The sequence below is a fragment of the Schistocerca gregaria genome, chromosome 3 (assembly GCF_023897955.1).
Source record: "Schistocerca gregaria isolate iqSchGreg1 chromosome 3, iqSchGreg1.2, whole genome shotgun sequence".
Classification (NCBI taxonomy): Eukaryota; Metazoa; Arthropoda; class Insecta; order Orthoptera; family Acrididae; genus Schistocerca; species Schistocerca gregaria.
This window is the reverse complement of record NC_064922.1, coordinates 826943417-826963181: the sequence shown is the minus strand read 5'-3', so window position 1 is coordinate 826963181 and position 19765 is coordinate 826943417. Positions and strand designations below refer to the sequence as shown.

Genomic DNA, 19765 nt, shown 5'->3' with positions numbered 1-19765 from the left:
TTACAATAAAGCAGTTTGACAATCGAGAATGAAACTTTCACTTTGCAGCGGAGTTTGCGTAGATATGAAACTTCCTGGCAGATTAAAAGTGTGCCGGACCGAGACTCGAACTCGGATCTTTACCTTTCGCGGGCAAGTGCTCTACCATCTGACCTACCCAAACACGACTCACGCCCCGTCCTCACAGCTCTAATTCCGCCAGTACCTCGTCTCCTACCTTCCAAAATTCGCAGATGCTCTCCTGCATACCTTGCAGTATTAGCACTCCTGGAAGAAATCGTGCTTGGGTAGCTCAGTTAAGGGAAGAAGTCCAAGCTTTCGACCACTACCTCCATTGTCGTCGTCAGGGCTAAAACTGACTGTTGAGGCTCCCACATTTATATGCAAAGGATGGCTTCTGATTGTCTGGAATACGTCACAGCAACAGCGATATGGCGCGTAGTGAAGTGGTGCCCTCTACTTCCATAGATGTAGTTTCTATCCTGCATTGCTTGCAGCGCCATCCCTTGAATCAAGAGGTGAAGTGCGGGAAGTTTTCCTCTGCGATTTTTCTTTATCCAGTGCACTCTTCAAGGTGATGCTAAGTGCATAACCGTTGTCTCTGTTAAAGTTACTATCACTAAGTCTAATTTTGACTGCTTTCCGGATCACAGAGTCCCAGTAATTCGATAATTTATAGTAACGTTAAAAGAGACAACGGTTATATACTTAGAAACACCTGTAAAGAAAAATCGCAGAGGAAAACTTCCCGCACTTCACCTCCTAATTCAAGGAATGGCGCTGCAAGCAACGCGGGATAGAAACTACATCTATGGAAGTAGAGGACAGCACTTCACTACGCGTCATATCGCTGCTGCTATGACGCATTCCAGCCAAACAGAAGCCGTCCTTTGCAAATAAAAGCGGGAGTCTCACCAGTTCACGGCATCTCCGGCGGTAATTCGCTTGAATACCGCCGTTCGATTGTGCTGTTGCGGTACCAATCGAAGCCATAGGTGTTGCAGGTTCCAGCCAGCCAGCCAGCCAGCTAGCCAGCCCGTCGACATGCAGCAGTCCTGCTAGCAGCGGTCCCCGCCAGCTGCGAGCTGCGAGCAGCGAGCAGCCAGTAGCGGTCCCTGCCAGCAGCGGACCCTGCAAGCAGCCCGCCAGCGCTGGTCCCCGACTGACCCCTCCTCCTCCTCCTCCTCCTCCTCCTCCTCCTCCACCCCCTCCTCCAACCGCTACCTCCTCTCCCGTCCTGATCCCTCTTTTCTTGAATCCTGGAACCTCACCCTCGTCCTTCGCCAGCATTTTCCTAGTGCCCCCATCTCCCTCCTCACTCCTCGCCGTGATTCAGTGCTCATCTTCTCCCCCAGCCCTACCCTCCACATGGACCTCCTTTCCCACATCCCTGTCACCCGCTTTGGCCCTAATGCCTCCCTCACCCCTACTCCGTCCCCGTCTCCATGCCGTCAGCCCCAACCCCCGCATCGCCCGCCGACCCTCACCACGGTGATCACTCTGCTTAGTCCGACGATCATGGAGGAGGAAGTGTTGGCGGAGCTCAAGGCGCATCCCCATCTGGAGGTGCGTGTGGTTCTCCACATCCGTAACCCCGCCGGCCCCATCCACCTTATGTAGGTCTTTTCCGAACACAGTGCATCCATCGACCATCTCCTGAAGGAGGGTGCCCTTCTCTTTCACCGCCGCTACCAAGTTGAAACTTCCCGTTCCCCTCCTCAGTCTCTCCGCTGCCAAAGGTGCTTGTGGTATAATGCGCACCTTACATCAGAGTGCCGTGAGCCCCCACCTGCCAGCATTGTAGGCAAGCCAACTTTCTCAGGCAGTGCACCAATCTCCAATCTCCCCCTTGTGTAATACCTGTAACCTCCCTCATCCTACTTACTCCAAGAAATTTAAAGTCCAACCCCCTCCTGTCACTCCTGAGCTCACCATTCCCGTCCACCCTCTGGACGCCCACACTCCTCCTGGCAATTCCCTTCGTCCACCCCCTACCGCTGAGGACATCATCAGATTCCTCACCATCGTCCTTCAGAATGTTCATCCTTTTCAGCCCTCCCACACCCTCCAACAGGTATACCTTGCCGCCCATTCCGTTTTCCACCTGAAAATGTATGCCACCTACTCCAACAACCATGCCCATTTCACCTTCTCCCCTAGCACACCTGTCCTGAATCCAACTCCACTCCTGATGTTGTCCTTTCCTCCGCCATCCTCCTTGGCCGCATAACGATGGATGCCCTAGAGCCTGTTGGTAGCGACCATCTCCCTGTCCTCCTCACTATTTCAGACGGTCGTCGCCCCCGCCCTGACCCTCGTCATGACCCTCCCCCTAAGTACGTCCATGACCATTCCCTTGCCAACTGGAATGCCTACCGCGATACCCTCTCCACCCAGGTCGATAGCCACCCCTTCACCTACCGCCACCCTGACGACGTAACCCATGCCGCCTCCTTTCTCCAGCAGACCTTGTCTGAGGCCGTGGAGGCCCACATCCCTACATTCGCTATCCACCCCCACCATCCTAACTTAACCCCACAGGCCGTCCTCCTCCTCTGTGAATCCCGCTGTCTCTACTGTGCCTTCTTCCACAAGCGTGACCCGGACACACTACGATGCCACTGGCAACTCCAGTGACACACCCGTAATTTGCTCGTGGCCAAGAAACGCCGCGACTGGCGACAGACATGCACCCGTTTAAATGCTACCCTACCTATCAACTTGTCCAAGATCTGGTCAGCCTTCCGTCGCCTTACCGGAACTAAACCTCCCCCAAACTACCCTCTTCACCATGATGATCACCCCTTCTCTGACACCCTTAGTAAGGCCAATCACTTTACCTCCTACCTGTCCGATGTCTTTTCTATCCCCGATTACTCCCTCTTCCCGGATGTCTGCGATCGAACTGACACCTCTGTCCCTCCCCTCGCACCTGCTCTCCAGTACTTGGACAACATTGAACACACAGAACTCAATGCCCTATCACTACACAGGATCTCATTGCTACACTCCGCACAAAACACAACACAGCACCTGGTCACGATTCTGTCACCTACCGTCACCTTCGTGAAGCTCCTGTCTCTTTCCTCTCCACCTCAGTCTTCAGCAAGGTCCTGGAATCTATCCTCACCCAACGCATCCACCAGCATCTCCGCCAGCACCACCTCCTTCCCGTTACCCAGTGTGGCTTTAATCCCTCAACCGCACTATCCTTTGCTATGCCCATCCGGCCTGAATCTCCACCCCCCTACCTTTTACAAATCCCTTCAAATCCTTGAACGCCATGCTCTCCGCCTCTCCTATCACATCCGTGTCCCATCCCCCATGCGGATCCTGTACGATCTCATTCCTTTCCCCCACCTCCTCCTTTTCCTTAAAAGGATATGGATCCTGTACACTACCCGCAAACTCGACCCTCCTCAGCCGCTTCTCTCGCCCACCCTCTCCCACCCCTGCCCACTGCCGCGCCTGTATTCCCACGTCCCACCCAGTCTCCATCTCTCCACCCTCCTTACCCTCTCCCAAGGTGGCTTCCGCCAGCTCCCCATCCCTGATGATGTCCTCCTCCCCTCCATCTACCCCTCCTATCAACTTTGATCCTCCCCGCGCCCACTTCCTGTGTCCTTTCCTTTTGGCACCCTCCCTCCCTTCTCCTTCCTTTTCCCCCTTCCCCTTCCTCCACCCCTCTTCCCCCTGGCTCCCCCCTTCCACCCCTCCCCCTATATCCCCTGCCCATGGCATCTGCCCCCCTCTCTCTCCAATTCCCCTTCCTCCTCCTCTCTTGGCAGGTCCACGGACCCGCACACGCTCAGTGAACATTCGCGCGCTGGAGATCATCGCCATCAGTGTCTCGTGTTTGTGCCTTCCTTTGTGTCTTTTGTTCTTTCTCCGTCACGCCGCCACTGTTCAAGTGTGCCGTCGCCGTCATCCATCTTATGTGCGCCGTGTCAACTAGTGGAGTGATATTTCTCGTCCAGTGTGAACGGCTCCAGGTTTTTTGTTTTTTAGTGTCTACTTTTTTTGCCCGCCGTTTTGATTGCTTTCTCTGTGCCTCCTATATGTAATACTTGTTGTCCAACTCAAGGCTGAAGAGCGACGTACTCTGCTGCTGACAGCCCGCCTTTATATAAGGTGATAAAAATAACAATAAAGAAAAAAAACTGTTCACGGCAGTCGGTTTTAGCCCTGACGACGACCATGGAGGTAGTGGTGGAAAGCTTGGACTCTTATCCTGAATTGACTCGGCATGTACACCGAGAGACTTTTATTCAGGCTGGATAATACTGCAAGAAATAAATGCTGCCTGCAACAAGCAACATAAACGTGGAGACCAAAAGGAGGTTTGTTGTACTGAAAGATCTGTTTGGAGCGTGGACTCGCATGGCTCGAATATGACGATTGGTGCATGAGACACAGATGTCTGAAGCCATTTGAAATGTGGAGTTGACGGAGGTTGGAAAATATCTCGTGGGAAGGAAAATTCGCAAATGAAGAAATTTTGAAAGAAGATGTAATAGGAAGTCTGTTACCGACAGGATGGAAAAGAAGAGATAAATTAAATGGCCACTTCTAACAACGCAAATACTTCCTTGTGATTGTAATGGAAGGAACTGTTCGAGTCAAACAGAAGGAAGACCTGGACAGATCAGATATGATGTATGAGTAGGCTCATATGAGGAAATGAAGAGACTGAAAGGCTACAGAAAAGAGGGAAGGGAATGAATTGTTGCAAAAGAATGTTCGGGTTGCGTCTTAAGAAGAACACAATGTTACTAATGTCTTCAATGACACATTCACTTCAGTTACGTAAAGTGGAGGCGGATATCAGGGTGTGATAATTGCGTTCCTTAATGGCTTCCTGTTAGTTTATTTTTGTTAATGGTGCCACACCAGTTTTTATGCCTTAGAAGCGTATTAAAAACTCACTGTACTAAATAAAAATAGCTTTCTTTAGAATTTTGTGAGTCATAAGAGTCTCCTGCACAAAATTTTCGGAACTAATACAAGACCACGTGGAAAGGAGACGGCCTTGTTAGAGTGCTGTTCGGTCAAATTTAGCTACGAGAACCTGTGCTGTTCCTTAATTACTATCCAAGCTATAGATCCAGTTATCACATCTCCGGCTACTCCGCCGATGCTTGATTTGCTGTCTTATTGCTGGTTTCTAGCTTATACTTCAACTGGTGGAGTTTTATTAATTTACCACCGTTTGTAAAGAATACTATAATACGTTTGTATGCGACTAGTGTTTCATCAGCTAGTGAGACCAAACAACAGCGAAACGTTTAAAACCGAAATCCGTCTTGCGGTGGTACTGGAATTAAGGAGGAACTTTCACGAAATTGACCGAAAACACCAGTTTTAATTCGATTTTTATTTATTAGTAGAGCTCATGGACAATAAGTTCCCAAAGTTTCAATCATGAAATCGCAACTGCACTCCCAGAAAAATAATTAAATGCGTGACGCGACTGTACAGCAACCCCAAGGTTTCAAAAATGGTTCAAATGACTCTGAGCACTATGGGACTTGACATCTGAGGTCATCAGTCCCCTGGAACTTAGAACTACTTAATCCTAACTAACCTAAGGGCATCACACACATCTATGCCCGAGGCAGGATTCGAACCTGCGACCGTAGCGGTCGTACGGTTCCAGACTGAAGCGCCTAGAAGCGCTCGGCCACAGCGGCCGACCCCAAGGTTCTGAAGCAACATTTCAGCACTAGCTCGCTGAAAAACTATTCCGTGAATTACTTACAAGCTAACTTGTACGGAATACATCTAGTAGACTGTGAATCCATATTTCTAAAAAAGCTGTGTTCATGACAGAAAGCAGAACCCAAATGAGTCTCTGAATACTCCCATAGGCAATTTATGCTCTAAAACCACATTTTCAGCTGCCATGGTTCTCAGAATTGCAATTTGTGATGCAGTTCTAGTATTTAATGACGGTAACATAGGTACCATGAAGGTATTAGAGATAATGGGCTTTTAGACAGGACATTTCACTCAAGACATCTCGATAAAAATAGATCTGCAGTGCCTCTCTGCGGCTGAAAAGTCAACTGGAGATCTGGTAAAGGGAAGAAGGCAGAAAATAAGAGACCATAAGATAAACAATGAAGGGAAAGAGGACCTTGAGTACAAATATGTGCCCTTCTGAAGAGGTGAAATCAGATAAAACTGCCTATTAGCTTCTGTCTCGAGTTTTTCGGTCGACGTTTGTCTGATGATTTTTCTGACGTTTTACCAGCACGAGTGTTTGGCATTGTCAACGCTTCGCCCTCCATTGGTGGTGGTCCACGAGCTTTGTCAGTGCCAACCACTGGTGCTGGCGAAACGTCAGAAAAATCATCAGACAAACGTCGGCCGAAAAACCCGAGACAGAAGCCAATTGGCAGTTTGTTAACAAGTGTTTACGAAAGCCTTAACAATTTTGTTTAGGAAAAATACGAAGTCGAACTTTAAGTTGGATTCCCACAGAATTGTGTTTTTTAAAGTTTATGTACCTTTTTCTCAGCATCTACGAACGCAACAATTATGAAATTTTGTACACCTACCTCTATAAACCCAATAAATGTTGTCGCAGGAGTAAGTTCTTAAATTCTGAGTGAAAGCTGAGAAAGGGGCAAAGTGCTTGGAATGGTGCATGGCTTTGATACTATACTTACACAGTTATAATTACAAAAATATTAAATGTCTCCTATTCGATACATTCAAAAAACTACATAAGAGAAGCTTGCTATATGCAGAGTGAAATGAAAACCTTAAATATTTTTTTTAGTATTATTTATTGTGCAGAAGTGGTGCAAAGCTATATCACTTTTCAACATAATCTCCCCCACGATCAATGCAAGTCCTCCAGCTCTTATATAGTGTATAAGTTCGTTTAGTAAAAAATTCTTTTAGCAGTCCGCGCAGCCACTCATGCACCGCGTGGCGTACCTCTTCATCAGAACGGAACTTCTTTCCTCCCACTGCGTCTTTGAGTGGTCCAAACATTTGGGAATCACTTGGGGTAAGGTCTGGTGAGTATGGTGGTTGAGGAAGACACTCAAAATGCTGGTCTGTAATTGTTGCAACTGTTGTAGGGGCAGTGTGGGGCCTTGCATTCTCATGTTGCAAAATGACACCTGCTGACGGCGGTCTACGTCGCTTTGATTTGATTGTAGGCTGCAGATAATTTTTAAGAGATCTGTGTATGATGCACTGGTGACAGTGGTCCCTCTAGGCATGTAATGCTCCAAAATGACCCCTTTTTCGTTCCAAAAGAGAGTCAGCATAACCTTCTCTGCTGATGGTTCTGTTCGAAACTTCTTCGTTTTTGGTGATGAGGAAAGGCGCCATTCCTTGCTCGCTTTCTTCGTTTCCGGTTGGTGGAAGTAAACCCAGGTTTCGTCCCCAGTAACGATTCTCTCAAGGAAGCCATCACCTTCTCGTTCAAGGCGCCGAAGACGTTCTTCATAAGCATCAACACGTGGTTCTCTCAGCTGCCGTGGCACCCATCTGGCAGACACTTTGTGAAACTGGAGCACATCGTGCTCAGTGAGGTGTGCTGACCCGTGAATAATCTGTAAACATGCTGCTATGTCATTCAGTGTCACTCGGCGGTTTTCCTTCACTATGGGTTCAACTACTGCAATGTTCTGAGGAGCCATAATTCGTTGTGCCTGACCTGGAGGAGAAGCATCTTCCACTGAAGTCACGCCACTTGCGCACTTCCTACTCCATTCGTTTACTTGCTGCTGAGAAAAACATGCATCACCGTACTGAACCTTCATTCGTCGGTGAATTTCAGTAGGATTCACAGCTTCACTACGCAAAAACCGAATAACAGAACGCTGTTCTTCCCTGGTGCATGTCGGAAGCGGAGCGGCCATCTCTACCCTGATACTGCGACGGTATGTGTGCATCTGCACTATGCTGCCACCTACATGCCATTCTTCACGCTGTTTGTAGCACGCTTACCAACATACAGGACAACGGCGCGAAATTTCGATTTCTTATTACAAATTTTTAGGTTTTCATCTCACTCACCCACGTATATACACTCCTGGAAATTGAAATAAGAACACCGTGAATTCATTGTCCCAGGAAGGGGAAACTTTATTGACACATTCCTGGGGTCAGATACATCACATGATCACACTGACAGAACCACAGGCACATAGACACAGTCGACAGAGCATGCACAATGTCGGCACTAGTACAGTGTATATCCACATTTCCAGCAATACAGGCTGCTATTCTCCCATGGAGACGATCGTAGAGATGCTGGATGTAGTCCTGTGGAACGGCTTGCCATGCCATTTCCACCTGGCGCCTCAGTTGGACCAGCGTTCGTGCTGGACGTGCAGACCGCGTGAGACGACGCTTCATCCACTCCCAAACATGCTCAATGGGGGACAGATCCGGAGATCTTGCGGGCCAGGGTAGTTGACTTACACCTTCTAGAGCACGTTGCGTAGCACGGGATACATGCGGACGTGCATTGTCCTGTTGGAACAGCAAGTTCCCTTGCCGGTCTAGGAATGGTAGAACGATGGGTTCGATGACGGTTTGGATGTACCGTGCACTATTCAGTGTCCCCTCGACGATCACCAGAGGTGTACGGCCACTGTAGGAGATCGCTCCACACACCATGATGCCGGGAGTTGGCCCTGTGTGCCTCGGTCGTATGCAGTCCTGATTGTGGCGCTCACCTGCACGGCGCCAAACACGCATACGACCATCATTGGCACCAAGGCAGAAGCGACTCTCATCGCTGAAGACGACACGTCTCCATTCGTCCCTCCATTCACGCCTGTCGCGACACCACTGGGGGCGGGCTGCACGATGTTGGGGCGTGAGGGGAAGACGGCCTAACGGTGTGCGGGACCGTAGCCCAGCTTCATGGAGACGGTTGCGAATGGTTCTCGCCGATACCCCTGGAGCAACAGTGTCCCTCATTTGCTGGGAAGTGGCGGTGCGGTCCCCTACGGCACTGCTTAGGATCCTACGGTCTTGGTGTGCATCCGTGCGTCGCTGCGGTCCGGTCCCAGGTCGACGGGCACGTGCACCTTCCGCCGACCACTGGCGACAACATCGATGTACTGTGGAGACCTCACGCCCCACGTGTTGAGCAATTCGGCGGTACGCCCACCCGGCCTCCCGCATGCCCACTATAATCCCTCGCTCAAAGTCCGTCAACTGCACATACGATTCACGTCCACGCTGTCGCGGCATGCTACCAGTGTTAAAGACTGCGATGGAGTTCCATATGCCACGGCAAACTGGCTGACACTGACGGCGGCGGTGCACAAATGCTGCGCAGCTAGCGCCATTCGACGGCCAACACCGCGGTTCCTGGTGTGTCCGCTGTGCCGTGCGTGTGATCATTGCTTGTATAGCCCTCTCGCAGTGTCCGGAGCAAGTATGGTGGGTCTGACACACCGGTGTCAATGTGTTCTTTTTTCCATTTCCAGGAGTGTATATGCTTTTTCTCACAAATTGTTCAAGACATTTTTAGAACATTTTTCAAATCAGACTGTGTTATGCTAAAGAGTGGTTAAGAGGAAAGCGGCTCACCTGAGGTGGGACTCTTGGCGACCTCCGTCCCCACGGGTCGTGGCACCGTAGGGTCCGGCATGTGTGTCAGCAGCGCGTTGAAGAAATTGTACAGCTGCAACAACGGAAAAGCAAGTATCGGTCATTTGTCATTCATGGAACATAACAAGAGCAAACGAACAGTCTAGTGTGATTTACTCGCTAGTACCCTATAGATAGTTTGAAGAGAAAGAAAACTGAGGAGCGACAAGGGCCATGCAAGTGCCGATAAGGAAATGAGTAGTGGTATTGCCAGTTAGTTACATATTCCTTTGGTGATGAAGTTTTCTAGGGTCATCAGTCGAATCAAGGTGTTAGTCAACGGCAACGTTTCAACAAGTTTCCTACTTTTCATTTTCAGACTTGTCGAAACGCTGTCGGAGAACGACTCCTTGACTCGACTGATAACCCGAGAAGTCTTCATCATCGAGATTCGCCGAGAAAGTCTAAATTCCATTTCATCATTTAAATCATTCTTTTATCTAAATCGTATCCTCAGATATCCGCAGACATTTCAGATGTCACTTCACGTGTTTATTATCACACATTATATTCATTTTTATTACGTAAACCAATATCAGAGTTGGCCCTTCGTCTCAGAACCATTTTGATTTAATTATTTAGTTACAAAAGTATCGTTCAGAAGCCCGCCCGATTGGCAGGGCGGTCTAACGCACGGTTTTCTGAACGGGAAGGAGCGTCTGGCCCGCGCCACGAATCCGCCCGGTCTCATTTGTGTCGAGGCCAGTCTGTGGATGGTTTTTAGGCGGTTTTCCATCTGTCTCGGTGAATGCGGGCTGTTTCCCCCTATTCCAACTCAGTTACACTATGTCGGCGATTGCTGCGCAATCAAGTTCTCCAAGTACGCGTACATCACCATTACTCTATCACGCGCACATGGGGGTTACACTCGTCTGGTGTGAGAAGTTCCCTGGGGGGGTCCACCGGGGGCCGAACCGCCCAATAACCCTGGATTCGGTGTGGGGCGGCGGAGGGGTGAAGTGCACTGCGGTAGTCGCCGTCGGGTTGTGGACCACTGCGGCTGCGGCGGGGACGGAGCCTCTCCGTCGTTTCTAGGTCCCCTGTTAACATACAATACAATACAATCGTTCAGAAACGTATTGCCCTCTTCAGACCACCGCGTGACAAACGCATGTTTTCCTACGTGACCAGATGTTGACAGGTAGCTGGAGATACAGGGCTAAAAGCGACAAGTGGCAGTCCAGATCTGCCGACGGTCACACGGGGCGCGAAAGAGAGAGAGAAATTCATAATTTTGTGCTAGTCTGCTTTTTTACGATTATGGTTACTTGGTACTTTATAACCGCTGTTTGCTGTATGGTCCGTGTAACCGAAAGCCAAAATAAATAAAAGAAAAGTGAAAAACAGAGACAGACCAGAGAGGCAACACGATTGGCATATAATAAAGGTGGGAAGTGAGTCCCCAGTATTTACAAAAAATTAACGACTGGAGAAAAATACTCATGTCGAAGGTACAAGAAAGGTGCGAGTATCATTAATGACTAATAGCCACAATACTGGGTCCATTTGAGAGTTCAATGAAGTGTCTCTTGTGACTGACTAAGATGGAGAGACGCACTCAATCAGGGTTCGCCTCCATGATGCAGGGTAAAGAGATCATGTCAGTGTCAGGCTCCAGAAACTATGATTTTGTTTGTGGATGACATACCAAGACACACTTTCAACATGATAGTAACAGGATTTCGTATTCAAGAACCGACAGTGCATGTCAGAGATTGTTTTACTAACATCGCAAAGGCAGATTTTAAACAAAATAAATACTTATCATTGTAATTATGTAATAGGCGTATTTAAACTGTTTTAGCATGTAATTATCTGAACTGTTTCTTATTTAAATTGTTTTGTTAATTAAATTGCATTGTGTATTATTGAGAAAGAGCGGGAAACCGCGCATAGATACATTTTGAGAAAGAGCGGGAAACAGCGCGCAGTAATACATCTGTAATGGTAGCAGGGATTGTCTGCACCAAAAACCATTGTTGGCGGCGAGACCGCACTTTTGTAGCATTGAGCGTTGGAAGCGAGCAGTTGCGAGTAAGATGTGAGACGAGGCAGTCGTAGCTAGCGAGACATGAGAGGAGGTCGCTGTAAGCGAGGTATGAATTAACACTTTGAAAGAAGCGGTGTGCTCGCCAGCCACTCGCTATATGTAGCGCAACGCTACTTTTTAAGAATTTTTGTAAAGAACTATACCCCTTGTAATTGTTTGTCAAGATCGTTCTCAGAATATAGTTAACTTCTACCAGATTAAATGCATTAAGAATTTTCTATCCCAAAATCATTCACGTAAATGCTTTACGGAATTTATTGTTATCTTAAAAGAAAAGTCTAAACTGAGCTTCAGCTTTTATCAAATCTAAATTAACTTCAACTTAAAGAATTCCAGTCACAAAGTATTATAAAACTCCTCCAGCAGCTTATAATTATGTTAAAGAGAAGTAAGTATATTCATTCCACAGTTTGCTGTAGCAGTCAGATGGCGATCCAGTATAAATAATTAAAGGTAAGAATCAGTCTTAATAATTTCAGGTAACGACTGAGGGCCACGGCGACAACACATTTTATGTTTCGTCGTAATAATCAGCAGGTAGTCTTGACAGAGCAGCAGTTAAAAGATTTTAAGAGACGCAGCGTTCAGTCAGCAAGCAAACGTACATCCAATATTAGACGGGAAGGTTTCATCATGAATGTATATTGTTAATCTTTGGTGATCTGCTGTGAATGATATCTTAATAAAACCTCACAGGCCAAGGTCGCTAAAGGAGATTTTATTGGATGACCGGTTTCGACAGAGCTATGCTGTTGCCATCGGATTTTCTGATTTAAAATTTTTAAACATATTGTCCTTCAGTGTCACAAGTTGTATCACATTGCATATCCATTTCCCATTACCATGAAAAACACTACACATCGGCTTGTCAAACATAAACGTATTGTGTACAAACATAAACACAACTGTATAGCGCCAGTTGCAAGTTTTCATGTTCACCACCAGCTGTCAACTGAGGGTGAAGTGGTGGAAACACAACAACCACCATGTATGTCCACTATGTGCCTTTGTGTAGCGATCCTCATTGTATTGGGAAGTTCATACGCTATATGAAGCGACTTGCAACACTGCTGGACAATATGTCTTAAAATTTTAAAGCATAATATCAGACGATGACACGGTGCCTGTCGAAACCGCTCATCCAATAAAATGCCGTTTAACCAATTCGGCTTGTGAAGTTTTCTTCAGTTATTAAAATAAGTCCGTTGAGCAATGAAAGGTTAATCGTCAGTTAGATGGAAATAAACAGTAAAAAATACAATTGTATACTACAGACTTAATATTTAGTAGTAGTGCAATAAATTTATAACTATTTCTGGCGTAAGGAGAAAAATTATTGAGGGCAAACTGAAAGCATGTGATGTGCTGAAATCGTGGGACAACGCACTTGCATTCGGGGATACCTGTGGTTCAAACACCCGTCCCCCCCCCCCCCCCCCCCTCCAGGTTTACCTTTTTAGTGTTTTCCTAAATAACTTAAGACAAATGCGGAATTCGTCGCTCTTCTTTCCAAACGATAGCTTTTGCACCTTTACTAATGATCTCACCTTCAATGAGGCCTTCTGTCCTTTTTCGTTATATCCTCAACGGATCAAAGATATCAAAATAAAGATGACGAATTGAGAGCATTTTCATGCCTAAACTAGGAAATAGTTCTTTAAAGATGGGCGAATGTAAGGAAACTTAATCAAAAAAACTAGTAGGATGTTTCTAAGTCAGTACAAAAAATATAGTCATAAATAAGGTCCAAGACGATTCCGAAACCGAAAAGAAAAATAAATTCACGTTTTGTATCGTTAACGGGAAGTCATGAGTGGTCACTGCTGTTTTCTTTAGCAAAATAAAGGCGTCACTGTGTTCTTCGAAAAATGTTTCTGGCGAACAGTTTACTTCATTAAAGAAATATTTTTCCATGATCCGTTCAAAAAATTTTTTTAAAAAATAGTTTTATTCCGAAAGAAGCAATGACAGTTATCGTCATCTGCACTCAGGAAAATAGTTCTTTACAACAACACGGAACAACTAGAATCTGTTGATAATATTCCATTAGACAGTCCTAAGAAAATCAATACTACAACTGGCAGTTAAACTACATTTTTTACGACTTAAATAAAATCAACATCCAATAATACTTCGTACTTGTTATAATGACTGCTGTGAGACCATTTCAAGATAATTACGTAAGAATGTAAACATGTCATATTTCCAAGGTTACAAACCTGAGCAATTACTTTATTTTCTGTACACCTCTAAATCTGAAACATTCGATGAATGAATGTCGTGTGACTAGGACCTCCCGTCGGGTACACCGTTCGCAGGGTGCAAGTCTTTCAATTTGACGCCACCTAGGCGACTTGCGCGTCGACGGGGATGATTGACGATGATTAAGACAACACAATGCCCAATCCCCGAGCGGAGAAAGTCTCCAATCCAGCCGAGAATCGAACCCAGGAACTAAGGATGGACATTCCGTCCCGCTGACCACTAAGCTAGCGGGAGCGCACAACCATTCGATAAACTACATACAGAAGTCATGACCAAACCAATTACAGTTTTAGATACACGAATTACTATTAGGAGTGATGCTACTTTACAGTAAAAGAAGCCTCAGCAGAGTAATGTGCAATGAAGCCATCGGTAACATTCTGCATGCATCGATTTATATTTTTCTGTTACTTGCCGTTTAAGGTGCGTTTAGAAGCATCGAAATATTTATTTCCAGTATCAGTGAATTCGAGAGACCTCATATGAAACAACCTGATGAATTCGCAGCTTACAAGAGGACCTCAAAAGTTAAGAAGTTATACATCATTATGACAAGCCAAGTAACTTTTACTGAATGCTTCATTTTACTTCAAAGTGACACAGATACATGACACACTCTGTAAACAACGGTCAGAACACCCTGCCAATCATTCTGTTCCTCGAAGGTATAAATCCTCTCCTGAGTCTCATAGCCACTCGAGTACCGTTGTTTGAAGGTCTTCGTCATTGCAAAATGTCTATACCTCAAAATGTTTTTCCAGGTGTCTTTTTTTTTAAAAAAAAAATCTTTATACCAGGACAATACAATAATTATTACATCATAACCCACTACTTAATTGAATTAGTGGGCTTTGGGATTAACACATTAACAGTTGGAGCTACATACACTATGTGATCAAAAGTATCCGGACAAACACGAAAAACATACATTTTTCATATTAGGTGCCTTGTACTGCCACCTACTGCCAGATACTTCATATTAGCAACCTCAGTAGTCATTAGACAGCGTGAGAGAGAAGAATGGGGCACTCCGCGGAACTCACGGACTTGCTCAGGTGGTTGGGTGTCATTATGTCATACGTCAGAACGCGAGATTTCCACATTCCTAAAAATCCCTAGGTCCACTGTTGCCGATGTGATAGTGAAGTGGAAACGTGAAGGAATACGTACAGCCCAAAAGCGTACAGGCCGACCTCGTCTGTTGACTGACACATACCGTCGACAGTTGAAGAGGGTCGTAAAGTGTAATAGGCAGACCTATCCAGATCATCACACAGGAATTCCAAACTTTATCAGAATCCAATGCAAGTACTACGACAGTTAGGCGGGAGGTGAGAGAACTTGGATTTCATGGTCGAGCGGCTGCTCATAGGCCACACATCACGCCGGTAAATGTAAAACGACACCTCGCTTGGCAGAGTGTGGATATGGCGAATGCCTGGTGAACGTCATCTGCCAGAGTGTGTAATGCCAACAGTAAAATTCGGAGGAGGTGGTGTTACGGTGTGGTCGTGTTTCCTGTGGAGGGGGCTTGCACCCCTTGTTGTTTTGCGTGGCACTATCACAGCACAGGCCTACACTGATGTTACAACCACCTTCTTGCTTCCCGATGTTGAGGAGCAATTAGGGGACGGCGATTGCGTCTTTCAACACAGTCGAGTCCCTGTTCATAATGCACGGCCTGTGGCTGAGTGGTTACACGACAGTAAATTCCCTGTAATGGATTGGCCTGGACAGAGTCCTAACCTGAATCCTATAGAACACCTTTTGCATGTTTTGGATCCTCGACTTCGCGCCAGGCCTGACCGACCGATATCGATACCTCTGCTCAGTGCAGCACTGCGTGAAGAATGGGCTGCCATTTCCCATGAAATCTTCCAACATTTGACTGATCGTATGCCGGCTTGGGCCAACACAATATTGAATTCCAGCATTAGCGATGGAGGTCGCTAAGAACTTGTAAGTCATTTTCAGCCAGGTGTCCGGATACTTCTGATCGCATATTGTTGCTATTACTATGGACAAGGTTAGTATGTTTACTACTCTACTCTACAAATAAACAAAAACGTGTAATTTCTGCAGCGTTACAGGTGTGCCAGAAGATCTTATAAACCTACGGTTGCTGCCCACCGAGTTAATCCCAGTGGGTGTGCCCCTGGCACTGGGCTGGCCCAAATTAGTTGAACTAGCTGCAGTCCCTATCGTGTTAGTGGTTGTTAACTGGCGTCTGCATACTATTCCCTAAAACTGGTAGTACCTAATAACTACTATACGTGCTGTTGTCAGATCAGTGTTGGTGACAGACCTGCCTCCCTGATCCAGGAGCGCGGCGGATCTCGGCCGTAATGGCAATCGGCCATTCCGCGCCCGGCAACTGGGCACGTGCGTTTCAGTGTTACTCGGTTCTTTTCATTCAGCGACGACTATGGTCCCTTATAAACTGCCCCAAGTTCGTTTGTGATACCTCGTTTACCAAGGTGCTGAGTATCTGAAAGGTGTCGTCGCGTCTTAAGTAAGGAAAAGGTTTCACGGTTGGGTAGTTGTTGACGCAATCAGTTTGCCACGTCGTTGGATATCGGGCACTCATACAACAGGGGTGACCAGGAGTGCCTTCTACAACGCCGCAGTCACACGCAGGTGTTGCCCGTTTCCCGAAACGACATATGTGTGTCGGACATGGTCCATGTCCTGTAAGGAAGCGCAGCGTACCCCTGTTCGGTTTAAAATAACCCAACTGTAACCTTTCCCTTACGTCAGGCAACAGATGGAAAACCATCCGCCCGATTTCCTCATTTTCCCATGACTCTTCCCATAATTCCCTTTTTTTCTGATTGCAAATTTGTCACCCACCTGTACCCCATAATCTCCCTAGTCTTTTCAATTTTCCCTTTGATTGCCCAATACCGTGCTGCTTGTTCGCGGATTCTAATGTCTAGTGGACATATCCCCACTAAAACTAGCAAAGCCCTAACAGCAGTTGTGTTGCCTAGAAGATAAAATCATTTGGTGGAAGTCCTGAACACCACGATCAGCATCACCCATGTCAGTGCACCTTGGGCATGCAGGAGTGGCTGAGCGGTTCTAGGAGCTACAGTCTGGAACCGCGTGACTGCTACGGTCGCAGGTTTAAATCCTGCCTCGGGCATGGATGTGTGTGATGTCCTTAGGTTAGTTAGGTTTAAATAGTTCTAAGCTCTAGGGGACTGATGACCTCAGAAGTTAAGTCCCATAGTGCTCAGAGCCATTTTTTTTGTGCACCTTGGGAACACTTTTCGCAGTATTTCGCTTTGGTTTGTTGCCAACGGCCTTGCCGCAATGGTCAAACACTGGTTCCGGTCAGATCACCGAAGTTAAGCGCTGTCGGGCTGGGGTAGTACTTGGATCGGTGACCATCCCGTCTGCCGAGTGCGGTGGGCAAGCTGGGTGCGCTCAGCCCTTGTGGACCAAACTGAGGAGGTACTTGATTGAGAAGTAGCGGCTCCGGTCTCATAAACTGACACACGGCAGGGAGAGCAGTGTGCTGACCACATCCACTTCCATATCCGTTTCTAGTGACACCAGTGGATGAGGATGAGACGGCGGCCGGTCGGTACCGTTAGGCCTTCATGACCGGTTCGGGGAGGTTTTTTTCTTAACTTGGTTGACATACTGCCAGAATTTCACTATAAATCTGTGTGCAGTTTTGACGTTTTGACCTCAGTAGTCGTAATGTCCCGGGTACTTCAACTGCCGCACCATATATGTCACACACTGTGACGCATCTGTCTGTCATCAGTATCGTAGCAGAACTGCCTCTGCAGGAAGCCGAATCAAGAACAGTTGACAACATGAGTAACTTAGAAGCAGATATGCTCGCAGTTGTGAAACAACTAAAATCGCTTAATAAAAGCAAGTTTTCCGGTTCAGATTGCATTAATTTCCTTTCAGAGTATTCTAATGCAATAGTTCCATACTTAACAATCATATATAATGGCTCGCTCGACGAAAGATCCGTATCCAAAGACTGTAAGGTTGCACAGGTCACACCGATATTTAATAGGAGTAATCCACTAAATTACAAGCCCTAATATTAACGTCGTTATGCAACAGGATTTTGGTACATGTGCTGTCTTCGACCATCATGAATTATCTCTGATAGAACGGTGTATCGACACACAGTCAACACTGATTTAGAAAATATCGTTCTTCTGAAACACAGCTAGATCTTTAGTCACACGAAGTGTTAGTGCAGTCGACAAGGTATTTCAAATTGTTTCCGTATTTTTAGATTATCAGAAGGCTTTCGACATCACGCCTCACAAGCGGCTCCTAATCCTATTACGACCTTGTTGAATTTCGTCTCAGTTATGTGATTGGATTCGTGATTTTCTGTCAGAGAGGTTACAGTTCGTAGTAATGCCGGAAGGGAATCGAGTAAAACAGAAATGATTTGGCTGTTCCTTACCTATACAAACGATTTAGGAGACAATCTGAGAAGAAATATTATGTTGTTTGCAGATGACGCTGTCGCTTACCGCATAGTACAGTCATCAGAATGTCAAAAAAAATCGCACAACGATTTAGATACCTGTATGGCGCAAAAAATTCGCAAGTTGACCCTAAATAATGAAAAGTCTGAGGTCATCCGTTTGTGTGATATAAAGAATCCGTTAAATTTCGGTTACACGATAAATCAATCAAATTTAAGGACCGTAAAGTCAATTAAATACTTAAGAACTACAATGACGAAGAGCTCACATTTAAAAGATCAGGTAGAAAATGTTGTGGAGAAGGCGTTCTATTGACAGAACGCTTAGAAGACCCAACAGATCTACAAAGTAGACTGTATACACTATGATGGTCCGTTCTCTTTTTGAGTACTGATGCGCGATGTGCAATCCTTACCAGATAGGATTAACAGAGTACATCGAGAAAGTTCAAAGAAGGGCAGCGCGTTTTGTATTATCGCGAAATAGGATAGAGAGCGTCACGGATATGATACAGGATTGGGGGCGGGCACCATTAAAACAAAGGCGTGTCTCTTGGGCGCAGGATCCTCTCACGAAATTTCAATCAGCAACTTTCTCCACCGAATTCGAAAATATTTTGTCGACGCCGACCTACATAGGGAAAAACGATCAGCATAATAAAATAATGGAAATCAGTGCTCGCACGGAAAGTTATAGATGTTCTTTTACGGACGCTATTCGAGAGTGGAATAATACGGAATTATTCTGAAGGTAGTTCGATGATCCGTCTGCCAGGCACTTCAATGTGATTTGCAGAGTATCCATATAGATCAGAGCCGCACAAGGTGCATGCACCGGTGCATCGAACAGTGCAGAGTGCAGAAGACGGCTGCGCTATGTTGGCGTCAGTGCAGACCCCCCACTCCTCGGCTTTGCGCAACAGCGTTGCCTCTCGCTTCCTTAGCTTGTGTCGCTCTCGCCGCCTGTCTCGACCTGTTTCAAAGCTTTTATCCTGTTGTCTTCGTCATTGCCAAATACTAATGTACACTAGTTGGAGAGCTTAGTTTGGTGAACCGGTACAAAAGAGATTTATATAATAACTGTAATGGAAACAATTATAAATTTGGTTTCAACACAAATTTATCTTCCTATGTGCTCTTTATTTTATTTGCAATTATGCTACTAAGATATGGAACAAGAAATTGGCTGACAGCAATTCTGAGAGAATTTTTTAAATTACAATTAGAAATACTCGCACGTAATCTAGTTTTTGTACAAGACAAAACAGAAAAACTTTCACATACACAAGTGGAACCAGACATAGAAATAATCTTCGCTGCTTCTCTGTGTAACTTGGGAAATACTTCTTTCGGCA

At 46.2% G+C, this 19765-nt stretch overlaps 1 protein-coding gene across 1 annotated transcript in view; it reads right to left on the bottom strand.

Annotated features, from left to right (window-relative positions):
- Positions 1-19765, bottom strand: part of LOC126355884 (serine/threonine-protein phosphatase rdgC) — a 1775952-nt gene that overhangs the window by 715553 nt on the left and 1040634 nt on the right. The window contains exon 5 of the mRNA XM_050006387.1: positions 9568-9661. Within this exon, the coding sequence (XP_049862344.1) occupies positions 9568-9661 (94 nt within the window). The remainder of the gene's footprint in view (positions 1-9567; positions 9662-19765) is intronic.